This window comes from Corapipo altera, unplaced genomic scaffold (genome assembly GCF_003945725.1).
Source record: "Corapipo altera isolate COAL_440 unplaced genomic scaffold, ASM394572v1 75, whole genome shotgun sequence".
NCBI lineage: Eukaryota > Metazoa > Chordata > Aves > Passeriformes > Pipridae > Corapipo > Corapipo altera.
This window is the reverse complement of record NW_020884887.1, coordinates 58388-71087: the sequence shown is the minus strand read 5'-3', so window position 1 is coordinate 71087 and position 12700 is coordinate 58388. Positions and strand designations below refer to the sequence as shown.

The following is a 12700-nucleotide window of genomic DNA, read 5'->3' as shown; positions in this document are numbered from 1 at the left end:
GGGCCAGTCACTGCTGGCTCATCCTTGGGCCAGTCACTGCTGGCTCATCCTTGGGCCAGTCACTGCTGGCTCATCCTTGGGCCAGTCACTGCTGGCTCATCCTTGGGCCAGTCACTGCTGGCTCATCCTTTGGCCAGCAGCAGCACCATGGACAAGGAGCAGCCTGGGCCTGGCCTGGCAATTCCGTGTGGTGAGAGGGGATGGCTTTGGAACAGGTGGACACCCATCCTCTGATCTTGGACGTGACTCTACACCTCAGGGAGCAGGGGTGTGTCTTTTGTGCCTGTTGCACACAGTTGAGCCCTGGAAATTTTTCTGCAAATGAAATTCCTTGGTGACCACCTCTAAATTGATTTGGTGGAGATTTAGTATCATTTGTGCACTAAAGCAGCCTTTTCTTAACAAGTTCTCACCTCAGGGTGGAGTTTGGGTACTCTGCTTTTCCTGTTCATGGGTAAGTTCAGCTGCAGCTTGAGTTTTCTCTGCTTCACCAGTTCACCAGGCACAGATCCCCCTGCAGATCTTACTGGCTGTGGATCTGCTCTGGAAATGGCCTATTTGTCCCACATTTTTAGTCTCTTGTCCTGGCAGCTTGCAGATTGAGGGCAGGCTTAGCCCAACCATCTGGGGAGGTTGTGGAGAAGACCAAAAGAAATCTACTTGTTACTTCTTTCCTCTGCCTTTTAAGAAGGGGTTTGAGACCTTGCTTATTAAAAGAAATCTTGAAACTTGAAATATGCCAAGTTAAGAAGCAGCACCTGAGTGTTGAATTGTGTGAAATGGACTCTGTTTCACATGGAGTGACCAAGTGTTGTGGCTGTTCCTCTAAAGGTGGAGGTAGCCCTTGCAATAAGCAGCATCTGCAGAAGTGCTTGGTGGCTTTGATAAGCTGAATTTTGAGGAGAGTTTGTGTGAGATCAATACATTCCTCTCAAAAGCTCAGTTATGCTTCCAGAGCACGATGAGGAGTTTGAGTTCATGGCCCAAGTAACTGCAGAAGACTTTAGTGTTACAAAACCTGATTTTTTTGGTAAGTACATGAATAGGAAGCTCGTTACTGCAATCAGAATTGGTAAGTCATTGTTCAGAATAGCTATTTTTAATATCGAGCCAAGTTTTTCATCCACTTTTAGGAAGGACAAGATAACGATAAAAAGTGTTCTTTATGACCTGAAAACTCTGGATTTGTGGATCTCTGGCTGTCACACTCCCTTCAGCACATGGAACATACCCAGCAGTGCTGAAGTGGTCTTGCCTGTCCAGTTGTTGCACTTCAGAAGCTGTATACCCAAAAGCTGTGTACCCATCATCCTCCTGAGCCATCCAAAGACGCAGCTGGGCATCCCTCTCCTGCAGAAGAACTGTTTTTGTCATAATCCCTGCCTTGTTCTCTGTTTAGGAACCCAGGAGTGCCCATGGGCAGCAACACCTCTGTTACTCTTCTGTCTGGGGCAGACTCGGGGTCTTTGGTGGCTTGTCAGCCAGATGGCAGCTCCTGTTTTGATTTGTGGTGGAATTGGTCAGCACAGGGGCCTTTTTGGCTGCCACATTTGTGGGTGGAGGGTTGACCAGACTGTCCTGTCCATGGCTCCATAGGAGATGCCCAGGGAGGGCCCTGGGCTGCAGGTGCTGGAGCCAGTCTGTAACTCCAGACAAACTCAGGTCAACCCCAGTGCAGTCACAGGCACTGGCGTCCTCCTTGGAGCCACAGGGTCCTGCACTTCGTGCTGTGACAAACCTGAGAAGACTGTCCTGCCATGCTGGGGTCCCTCAGCTGAGCACCCCATGTTCCAGCAGCAAGGGGGGTTGTATTTCTCCTTGGCTGTAAGGGAGACTTCTCTTTTTAACCTTTAGGCTAGTGAGAAAAGTACCTCCTTCAAATCCAGCAGGTCATTTCTGTCCATGTGAGCAGGTTGGATCTGGCACTTCTGGAAGCAGTAAGGTTGACTTGGTTGATAATACTGGGGGGGAAAAAAGACCTGGCTTTCAGGAACTATCCAGGTGCTGAAAGGTGCCCCTCTAGCCTGTGACCTGAGGTACTGCCTGGCACCAACTGCTGTTTGTGCTGGGGTGTGAGTAGGTACAGCCTTCAACCTCGCTCTACAGCAATGTAGGCTGGTCCTGGTTGTGGTCATTTTGAAATGTTTAAATGGTTTTGAAACTAATCTTGTTTAATAGGCCCTTGAAACTAAACCCAAAACTCAGGTGAACATATGGCAATGCCCGTTTCTGCTTTCAGGTAATAACGTGTGATAAGAGCTTTTACAGCGTTTTGGAAAAGTACTTAAAAGCTTTGGCTTATTAAAAAAAATGTGATTCCCCCTTGTTAATAATTTTTGTGGGACTTTGAACTCTTTCTCCCTCTCTCTCTTCCCCTCACACATCCCTGGAGGAAGAGCAGCCCCCTCCCCTGTGCTGCTGTGCCAGGTCAGCCCTGTCTCTCTGGCCACAGCGTGCTCTGACTGATCTCTACGTGAAGGTACCTATGGGATGGCAAAGTCTATCCTTCCCAGGTGCTGGATTCCCCTGGGACTTTCACAGAGCCCTGTATCCCTACTGGATTTGTGTGGCTTTTCTGTAAGCAAAGGTCCTGGCCACTCCCAGCTCTCCTGCTCTGCCCTCCCTGCTAAGATCATTCCTTTCAGTGACCAAAGGGATGGCTGTTTTTGCAAAAACTTGAGGCCAAACCAGAGAGCCTCCAGAAATGCCTCTGCGGTTTCTGAGGGAGAGTCATGCACCTGTAAAATGACCTTACCATGTGCAGATGCCCCCCAAGGTGATGAGATGCTTTAATTATATTTGGAGCACTAGCTTTCTCTGGTGCTTTGAAGCAGGTTCCCAAAGAGAGATATTTAATCAAATTTATGTTTATTTCAGGCTTACCCTCTCTAGATCCATCCAACAGCTCTACAACTTCTTCTTCAGGTCCTTTGACAGGCTTTTCAGCAAACATACAAGGAGCACGGGTTTACCTTCAAGGGCCAGCGCCTGTTGGGACTCCCAGCTTTAACAGACAGCATTTTTCACCACATCCTTGGACAAGCGCAACAAATTCATGTAGGAACTTCATGGGTCTGTCTTAGTTAACTATAAATTCATAGCTATTGTCTTTAGTAGATTTCTAACTTGAGGGGAAGTTACCCAGTGATGCACAAAATGCTTTCCAATTGCTTTTAGCAGCTGTGAGGATGGCGTGCAAATCCCAAGCTGTGCTATTTTATGTTGTTTTTTTTTTCCCATGCCATTAGTTCTGGTAGCATTACTAAAGGTATATTTGGGCAAAAAAAACAAGTCATTGTAAGCTCTGAGAGGAGAGGGCACGAAGCTGTGGGGGAGTGGAGGTGATTATACCAAGCTAAAAATTCCCCTCTAAGTAGTTTGAGTGCAGTATTAGGTGAAAATGTCATGTTTGCCATGGTTTGAAGTTATACTTGCCTTTTTTTCTTTTTTTTTTAATTGGGATCTGGAATTCTACTTAAAATGTTCCAAAATATTTGAGCATCATCCAAGGTAACAGTGGGGGATTTCCTCCTAATGGGAAGAACATGGAAGTAGCTTTACAGAAAATATGGGTCTTTAAGTCAGAATCTAAGCTGAAGAGGTTTTTCCTGTCACTGCATGCAACTTCAGTGCCACTCTTGAGTTTAAGAACCAAAATGTTTAAAGGAGTGCTCAAAGGAAGTTGGATTTCCCCAGGAGAGTCAGTGATGCTTCTGAAGTTGGCGGGACTTACGCTCTTAGGTCACACCTGTGGCTTTGGGAAGCTGGCTGATTTCTCTTCTGCTGGAAGTTGTGGATACCAAAACCAGGCTGTTTAGATATTTATGGTGTTTTGGCTGATGTTTTCACCTCTTCCTGAAACTCTTCCATGTTTCTCATTCTTTCTTGTAATTAATTTAGATACACTGCTATGTCATGAGAATATCACGATTCTGATGGCTGAAAGCATTTGTGTTATAATGTTGATTTTGAGAGTTAAAATAACTTGTAGACAGAATTTCTGTGTAAGACTTGAAGAATGCTTGCCAAAAAAAAAAAAAAAGCCTTTAAAACATTTTATAATTTGCTCTGAGATAATATTGGGGGGGATAGAGCAGGTGGCATTTATGCTTAATACTGTGTGTGCTTTGTGTGTAATTAAGCACAAGAAATACTCTTTTCAGCAGGTGAATCTCCTATTCCATCAGTTTCCTCAGGATCATCTTCGCCCCTCTCAGCTGCTTCTGCACCTTCTAACCTGGGCCAGCCAAAAACGGGTAACGCCAATCAAGATCGGAAGGTCCCCCCTCCCATCGGGACAGAGAGACTCGCCAGGATCCGGCAGGGAGGCTCCGTCACTCCGACGCCCTTGGGAACCAACTTCACAGCTCCCGTGGGCCACAGCGGCATCTGGTCCTTCGGAGTGAACAGCGTGTCTGGTGAGTGTTGTGCAGCCCGGGGCAGCCCAAAGAAACTTCCAGGGCCTTTCAGAGGGACTGGGAAAGGAAAGTTGAGGAGGGATAACGTTCCGCAGTCAGTGCTCAGCTTCCGTGCAGTGCATCCCGGAGGGAGAGCTGGTGTCAGTGCTGGGAAGTGAAGTTTTTGTGGAAAGGAGGAGGTGCAGCATTTGAGGTGTAGAGCGTTTCCATTGACAACTCTGAAGACAAACGTTTGAGTCCTGCATTTTTGTTGTGTGTTCCAGCAAAGCCCTCCACACTTTGGTTAGCCTGTGTCTCATCACTGCTGTGTTTTTACAAGGAAAGCTGGTGTGTGCTCACAGACTGTGCTGGGAGCTCCACTGGATCTTCATTGTTCTGCTGTGGACACCTGGAACTCCCAGTTCTTGGTAGTTCCTGTTCTCTCCACTCTTGTCTGGAGGATCAGGATGGCCAAACTTACCTGGCCTCACCAGGCTGCCCTTTCCCTATTTTTGCCCCTGTCACAAGTGTAGCTTTTTTCTGTGTTCCTACATACATGGGAGACTGGAGGGGAGGAGGATTTGTAGCCAGCCTTACACAGGGTCTGCTGCAGCATCCCTGAGAGGGGGATGCAGGTCAGACAGGTGTGTTTCCACTATCTGTAATGGATTATCAGCCTAAACCTGCAGGTACCTTCTGCTGTGGCAGGTCTGCCCTGGCCAGAGCAGAACCCTCAAATACCTCTGGCTGTGTGTTTTCAGGGAGCCTTTGGGTGGATGTAGGTGTGTGCAGCTGCTGAATTCTACTCCAGAGTATCTGCAATGAATTTTCAATCTCCATTTTCAATCTCCTTTCCAGAAGGCCTGTCAGGTTGGTCTCAGCCTGTCATGGGAAGTCATCCAATGCATCAGCAGCTGTCAGACCCAGGCACGTTTTCTCAGCATCAGCCCATGGAGAGAGATGATTCTGGAATAGTGGCTCCCTCGAATATTTTCCACCAACCTATGCCAAATAGTTTTGTGGATTTTTCTAAAGTAAGTTACAAAGGGTTGAACATAGTCTGTGAAATGACCAAGGACTGACTTTGTTATATCTCCTGTTCTGCCTGTTCACACTTCATGTGTGTGTGCCTCTTTTGCCATTGCTCACCACCCCAGTCCTGAACCTCCTTTCATCCCAGAACTGCCCAAGCCTGGAGGCACATCTGAACAAAACTGGAGGTTGTAGATTGCTGATGTTCTCTGGTCAGTGCCTGAAGGCCTCCCTCGCTCTCCAGTGTTTCCTCTCTCAGAGGCTCAGGAAGGTTTCACAAAGCTTGCTCAGCTCTTGAAGCTGATTAAAGGTTTGCTTAATGCTTTCAGCACAAATCATGCCCACAGTACCACACACCTTCCTTAAGGAAGTGGCAGGAGGAGGGGACTCACAGCACGTTTCAGAAGGAGCTGTAGCATGTGCTCTTGGCATCTTCTACATGGCAGAACAACATAATTGTCCCATACTCTGCCCCCGTGTTCCCCCACAGTGCTGAGATTCCTGCCATTAGGGGAGCGTTCTGTATGGGTGTGACCTGCCTCTGTCACCTGGGCAGACGTGGTCCTACAGCCACCCTTCACCGAGTGCTCTCTTGTCCCCTCAGGGCCTGCCCATCTCCATGTACGGCGGCACCCTGATCCCCTCGCACCCCCAGCTGGCAGATGGCCCAGGAGGGCCCCTCTTTAACGGGCTCCATACTCCAGATCCCGCCTGGAATCCCATGATCAAAGTTGTCCAGAACTCAACAGAATGTACTGATGCTCAGCAGGTAGTGTGGCTGCCTTTTCCCACCCGTGCTTACCCGGGGCTTTATGCGGTGGTGTGATATCCATTTTTGGATTGGTGACATGTTTGGTTTCTTTCAGTTCTTTGAAACTAGAATTGAGATTGTTTGCATGACTTTTCCCTACTCTCTGTGTGTGTGTGTGTTCATAAAATATCTATGGAGCTGTCAGTACCAAACCTTCCAGGTAAAACAAGCAGCATTTCAAGACTGCTCAGCCAGGTAATGGACTGTTACACGTGAGAGGGTTTATATCTGTGCTCAGCACCCTGCAGGTTGTCAGTCACACCTTGGCTGGAGCTGGAGAGCTCCTGCCTTTGGACAGTCTGGTTGTATTTTGGGGGAAGCCTTACGCTCTCCCTCAGTGGTTAAACACTGTTAAAGGAACCTTTATTTGTTTTCATAATAGATTTGTCTTTTTATTTCTTGCTGTAGATTTGGCCTGGCACCTGGGCACCTCACATTGGAAACATGCATCTCAAGTACGTCAACTGATTTAAGGGGGTCTGTCCTTTTTTTAGCCTGGTTTGGGAATCTTTATGACCTTGAAGAACCCTGGGGTTTTTTTTTTCATGTGCCTAAGTGATTTTCTGTGGGCTGTAACAATGGAAACTTGATTGCCCGTTGTATAACAACAAATTGACTTTACCTTAAAAACTGATTCTGTTCTCCAATTAGTTTAGCCACTTTAAACTTAAAAAATCAGACAAAACTAGTGCTTTTGGCTAAACACTACTGAATGCTCCTTGTATGCAGCAGAGAACTAGCAGATGACATGAGTTCAACCTTTTAGGGTGGTAAATACCTGTCTAATTGTTTACAGACTTAAAAGGAAAAGCTGAGTAAATTTTCATGTCGTATAGTGGCTCTACTTTATGTAGCCTGTATTAATGTGAAATATTTACCTGAATACTCAATAAAAGGCAAACAGCATTCATAGGTTGTGTGTGAGAATTTTGGAAAGGGCTGGATGTTGCTGTCCTCAGTAGCTGCTCCCGTGCCTGGTGACACATCCCAGGGCCACATTCCAAGCACATGGGTGCAGTCAGGATTTGGGAGGGTTTGGAGCCGCAGGTGTCTGTGATTGATGTCTGCAGAGCCCTTCCCCCTGCCAATTGTGAGCCTGTTATTGGTGTGAACCTGCTTCTGTGTTACCTTTTTGTCCTTCTGGATTAGTTCTGCTGCTCTGAGAGCTCCTTTTGCAGGTGGGTTGCCTGAGAGATGAGGTTTTGCTCAGGGCTGCAAGGGCTGACAGCAGTGGTAGGTAAATGCAGAGTTCCTTCACCAGCTGCCCAGAAGCAGATCTTGGGAACTAAATGCTTCCCACTGGAGGAAAACCTAATAGATTCAATTATAAGCTTCTTGTAACACTTTAAATCTGGTAAGAGCTCCTCGAGTCTTTTCTGTGAAGAAGAGGAGGATTTTTGCACTCTGCTTAAGATGAACATTAATTCCTGACCCAGTTCCCCACTTTCTGCACTTGGACTGTGCTTATTTCTGCTTTTGCTCCAAGGCAGTGCACGAGTGTTGGGTCCATTCCTTAAGCAGGGAACTACAATGCACATAGTATCCATCTAAAGGACCACCCTCAGTGATCTCAGACCAGGTGGAGACTTCACCTTCCTCCACCTTATCCAGACAAATTCTTACATGCAGCAGCAGAATTTCCCCAGGAAAAGCATGAGGAAGTACTTGAAAACCACAGTGCACAAGCAATGTCTGAGTACCGCAGGCAGATCAACCTCAGAAGCACTACTGGATGGTATATTCAGATATTTTTCCTGGTATTTGAGGAAGAATGCAAAATAAATTGGAACTGCTGCTACCCCACTGACAGTGCAGACACCAAAGGAGACACACAGAATCAGTCAGAGAAGGGTTTGGGTTCAAAGGGACCTTTAAGATCACCCAGTCCCACCCACTGCCACGTGTCTTAACAACAGTTGTATTGAAAAACAGTGGTGGTGTGGTGCAGTAGGTGTGTGCTCTCAGGGTGAGGTGCAGGAGAGGGGTGGGGTGCTGACTTCTGTGGGCTCCCTGGCTGCAGCAAAGCACTGCCATGTCCTCCTGCCTCATCCCAGGAAGCCCCTGTCACCCCAGCCCAGAGGGCTACAGTTCCAGGGTGACACACTCTTCTCCATTTTACTGCAGGGCAAGACCGAGCATGGGGCTGGGGCTGTCCCTGGAATGCCCTGGGCCACCCCAGCCCTGCCTCATGTGGGCAGCTCTTTCCCTTGCTGGGCTCTCTCCCTGTGCAGCTCTGTCCTTGGGGACACAGGCACCTGCTCTGGACACCAGACCCAGGCAGGCCCATGGGGTGGTGACAGCCCAGAGCTGAGGTGGAAAAGGGAACCTCGAAGCTTTGTAGGAAGATCCTGCTCGAAGTTCGGGCTCTCGTTGCCCCGTGGTGCAGGGAGGCACAGGCAGGGGCTGGGGAGTGGGCTGGTGGCAGTCCACTGGGCTGGTGGGTGCAGCACTGGTCCCTCAGGGCTGGCTGGCTCAGGGGGAGGCACGGGGGCTGACATAAGAACCTGCTCCCACCTGAGTTCAGCAGCCCCGGGTGGCAGAGCTCCCCCTTGCCCTCCTGCCCCCTTCTGATGCCCCAGCAAAGCCCTTGGGTCAGCTGTTGAGCAGGTCTTCTTCTTTGCTGTCTGTCCTCAGGGAAGTGTGTGAGCTGGGTATGTTTTGGGTTGAGCCACAGGCGCCCATCCTGTGGGCCCTGGCTCCATCATGTGCCTTTGGTTAAGCTGCTCTGGCTTGGAGGAGCCCGGCCCAGTGCTATGGGGCTGTGGCAAGCATGGGCTGTGTAACATGTTTGTGGTGCCAAGCAGGAGCTCTGGGTTCCCTGGCACCTCAGGCAGGAGCTCCAGGCTCCCTGGCACCCTGGGCTGCACCTGCTGCCAGAGCCTGGCAAGGAGCTGGTGCTCTGCTGCAGGGATGGCCGGGCAGGGCAGCAGATGTGGCACATGGGCTGATGCTGGCAGGCAGTTGGGGCATGGGGGGGAGACAGTGTGTGCCCCAGGTGGGCACTGCACACCTGGCAGGCTGGAGGAGGAGGTGTCCCATCAAACCCAGCTGCTGCCCTTGTGCAGGGGGCAGCAGGAGGCTGGATGAGCTGATGGGAGGGTCCCCAGGGTGCCCCTGTGGGACACCCAGCCTTTGCTGCTCGGCCCTGGGCGAGGAGCTGCAGCTGCCTGGCCGCCAGGCTTGGGCCAAGCTGTGTGCCCTGGGCTGGCCCTGCCCTCCAGGGACAGCCAGACCTGTGGAGGCTGGACCCCTGTGCTGAGCCCTGCAGAGCTCCAGGAGCCTCAATGGCAGGAACAATGTGGGGAAGAGCTGCTGGGCAGGACGGGTGTCACAGGCTGCCCTGTGGGAAGCACCGTGGTGGCTCCAGAGCCAGATGTGTCCCCGAGCCATGGTCGAGCGCTGGGTCCCACCCCCTGCTCTGGGCTGTGGTGCTCAGGGCGGGGGGTGGCCGGGCCCAGCAGTGTCTGACAGCCCCTGCTTTTGGCAGGTACCCGCATCATCTGCGACCGCAAGTTCCTGCTGGAGTGCAAGAATTCACCCGCGGCCAGGACCCCTCCCTGCTGCCTGCCCCAGACCCCCGGTGTCACATCCCTGGCCCAGTCCAGCCTCGTCAAGCTGGAGGAGCTCAAGGAGCGGAATGAGAGCCAAGAGGCCATGCCAGGTGAGCAGCCCAGGCATGTGGCCCCCACCCAGGGACCACCTGCCTGGCCACAGGGGCAAGGGGAGAGCCCGGCCCAGCCCCAGTTCCAGTTCCTGACCCCTTTGCCTGCCCGTGTCTCCCAAGGCAGCCCCATCCTAACCTTGGCCCTCTATCCCTCCATGCCCTTTACAGATCAAGACCAGTTTGAGATGGACATCTGAGTTTCCAGCTCCCCGTCTCCAGGCCATGGCTGGGCCTGTTCCTGGGCCTCGTGGAGGTGCTGGCACCGTGACCAGCTGGCTGCAGCCCTCTCTGATGCTGGGGATGGACGTGTGACACCTCAGGCTCTAGCACAAGTGGCTGGTGCAATTGCCTAGGAGCTCATGCTTGATCAATAAACACCGTGAAACCCCTGTGCTGACCTGGTGTGTGTCTGTCGGGGCTCAGCGGGGTCCTCACACCCCCGGGGAGGGGGCTGAGCAGCACCAGCAGGGTGCAGGGGGTGACACTGCAGGCGGGGGGTGGTGAAGGCCTGGGTGGTTCCCAGCTGTGGTGGGGGGCAGCTGGTGAGTGCAAGTGGGGTGGGAACAGCAGAGTCAACACCTAACTGTGGGCACGTGTTTTTCCCTGGACCTCCCTGTCCCTGAGGCCACACCTCTTGGGTCCCAAACTCGAGTCTGAACTGTGCCAGGAGGGCAAGAGCCCAGATGGGAGCAGGGGCTGTGGCTGCAGCACAAACCCTGGCCATGCCGAGCTGCTGGGGACTGCTGGCACATTGGCCTCTGCAGCAGAGCTGGGGCTGCCATAGGCACCCCACAGCCAAATGTGAGGCCAGAAGGGCCAGGCTTTGCCAGCCAGTGCAGCAGGAACACACAGCGCTGCCTGCTCCAGCCAGGTGCTGCTGGCTTCTTCCCTTCACATCCTGCTGGCTGGGAGCACCCTGCCAAGGCCAGAGCCCCTTGGCCAAGCCTGACAAAGCACCCATGGCCTCACCCAGCAATCCTGTCTCCCGCTGCCCCTGGGAGCCCCAGGACCTGCCAGTGCCAGAACTGTCAGGCAGACTGTGGCTGGGGGCAGGTTGGTGTTGTTTATTAAACATAATGAATCGCCACTAAAATGTCGCAATGATTAAAATCCCCTTTTCCTGGATGAGGATTGGGAGGCAGAGGGGGTGCCCCGACTCCCTCTGGCAGCGGGGTCCCTGCTCCTGCCGGCGGCCCTGGGCAGGGGCTGCCCCGCTCACAGTCCGCAGCCCCGCCCCCGGTGTCAGGGCTCCTCCTGGCCCGGCTCGGTCTCGGTCTTAGGCTCGGTCTCGGTCTCAGCGCTGCCGTCCGTCGCTGCATCGGGCAGGTTCCGTGTCTCGGCGATGAGGCGCTTGACGCCCACCATCCACTGGCTCACCTCGTTCACGTGGTCCACCATGAGCGAGCGGTGGATCTCGTCAGCCGCGTCCCAGTGCTGCTGCTGGAGCTCTGCCAGGACAAGGGAACCCGTCAGGGGGTGCAGGATCCACCTTCCCACGGGTGTCCCCGATCCAGGGCCCGCTGCTGGCCCGGCTGCAGTCCGCTCGCCCCGTACCTTGCACCAGGAGGCTCATCCTCTTCCTCACCGGTGCCGACAGCTTCCCCTGAGCCCACGCGTCCTCCAGCACTGTCAGCCGCCGCCCGATGTCATTGCACACTTGTTTCTGGAAGCAGAGGTGAGCTGGGAGCGGGGGGAACCGCCCCCACCAGCTCTGGGCAGCGCCCGGGGCAGGGGCGGCTCTCCCCCCTTTCAGGTGTCCCGGGGACAGGCAGCTCCTGCACCGCGGGATCCGAGTCGGCGGGAGGGGCCCGGGCTCACCTGCACCGAGGGCCGGCAGGAGTCCAGGGCCGCCCGCAGCGGGGCGAGCACGGTGTCGGCGGACACGCTGCACTCCCGCTCCTCCGGGCACGGCCGCGCCTCGGCCCGCGGGGCAGCGCCCACGGGCCCCAGCGGGGGCGGCCCCAGCGCCCGGGGGGGCGGCGCGGAGGGGTCTGCGGGGGCACTGCCCGCGGCCGGGGGGGCACCTGCGGGGCAGAGGCGGCGGCGCGGGGCCCGTCAGCCCGGGCCAGGGCCCCGCACACCGGGTCCGAGCGGGGAGCGGCCCCCGGGGCTCCGGGCGGGGCCGAGGGGCGGGCGGGGACTCGGGCGGTGCTGACCTGGGGATGCGCCCTCGGGGGGGGGGGGGGCCCGGCGGGTGAGCGGCGTCCGGCGGGAGCCCCCGGCCTGCGCCTGCAGCCCGTACGAGAACTGGGGGGGGTCGTTCCAGCCGCGCTCCCGGTTCCCTGCGGCGGCCAAGGAGCGCGGTGAGACCGCGGGGAGGGGACACCGACGGGGACCCCCCGCCCCGGCACGGCCCCGGCACCTCCCCACACACGGACACCCTTCCCAAGGGGCCAGTCCCGCCGGTCCGCTCCCCGCCCCGGGCAGACCCGCAGCGTCCCGGTGCCGTCCCGGTGCCCCCGTGCCGGAAGCTCCCCGCGCCCCCTCACCCGGTCTCACGTAGGACTCCGCCATCCCGCCACGTCACGGCCGGACCGGCCCCTTCCGCCCGCCGGGGGTGGGCGGGGCGGGAGGGGCCGGGCGAGTCCCCGCCCCGCCGGGCCGGGACCGGGGTCGGTGCCGGGGTCGGGGCTCCCCCCCGGCGGCTCCAGCCCCGGCCCCGGCCCGGCCCGCTACGGGCTGTGCAGGAGGGCCCGCCGGAGGCGGAAAACCTCCAGGAAGGAGAAGAGGCCCCTCTTGCGGGCCCCGCCGCCCGCCCCGCCGCCGCCCCCCCCCGCCTTGGCCGCCCCGCGGGCT

The 12700-nt window shown here is 54.8% G+C and overlaps 3 protein-coding genes across 3 annotated transcripts in view; 1 reads left to right on the top strand and 2 right to left on the bottom strand.

Annotated features, from left to right (window-relative positions):
* The window catches only part of LOC113947166 (ankyrin repeat and KH domain-containing protein 1-like), a 99726-nt gene extending 89443 nt beyond the window's left edge, over nt 1-10283 (top strand). The window contains exons 33-39 of the mRNA XM_027643462.1: nt 2878-3057; nt 4164-4418; nt 5256-5431; nt 6034-6198; nt 6649-6695; nt 9728-9901; nt 10073-10283. Of these exons, the coding sequence (XP_027499263.1) occupies nt 2878-3057; nt 4164-4418; nt 5256-5431; nt 6034-6198; nt 6649-6695; nt 9728-9881 (977 nt within the window). The 3' untranslated portion in view covers nt 9882-9901; nt 10073-10283. The remainder of the gene's footprint in view (nt 1-2877; nt 3058-4163; nt 4419-5255; nt 5432-6033; nt 6199-6648; nt 6696-9727; nt 9902-10072) is intronic.
* A 663-nt stretch (nt 10284-10946) lies between these two features.
* Nucleotides 10947-12497, bottom strand: SRA1 (steroid receptor RNA activator 1). Its single transcript, XM_027643433.1, has 5 exons — nt 12394-12497; nt 12061-12186; nt 11723-11928; nt 11459-11567; nt 10947-11352 (listed from the first exon to the last, which is right to left on the bottom strand). The coding sequence occupies exons 1-5, from the start codon at nt 12416-12418 to the stop codon at nt 11147-11149; spliced, it is 672 nt and encodes a 223-aa protein (XP_027499234.1). The 5' UTR covers nt 12419-12497; the 3' UTR covers nt 10947-11146.
* A 79-nt stretch (nt 12498-12576) lies between these two features.
* APBB3 (amyloid beta precursor protein binding family B member 3) overlaps nt 12577-12700 on the bottom strand; it is a 4543-nt gene continuing 4419 nt past the window's right edge. Inside the window, exon 13 of the mRNA XM_027643461.1 lies at nt 12577-12681. Coding sequence (XP_027499262.1) covers nt 12577-12681 — 105 coding nt within the window. The remainder of the gene's footprint in view (nt 12682-12700) is intronic.

Bases quoted from the DNA above. Each gene is read 5' to 3' on its own strand.
- SRA1 (XM_027643433.1), bottom strand. From the start codon at position 12,418: ATGGCGGAGTCCTACGTGAGACCGG. The intron at 12,187-12,393 runs GTGAGGGGGCGC...TGGCCGCCGCAG, and splicing joins GGAGTCCTACGTGAGACCGG to GGAACCGGGAGCGCGGCTGG. The intron at 11,353-11,458 runs GTACGGGGCGAG...TTGTCCTGGCAG, and splicing joins GATGAGCCTCCTGGTGCAAG to AGCTCCAGCAGCAGCACTGG.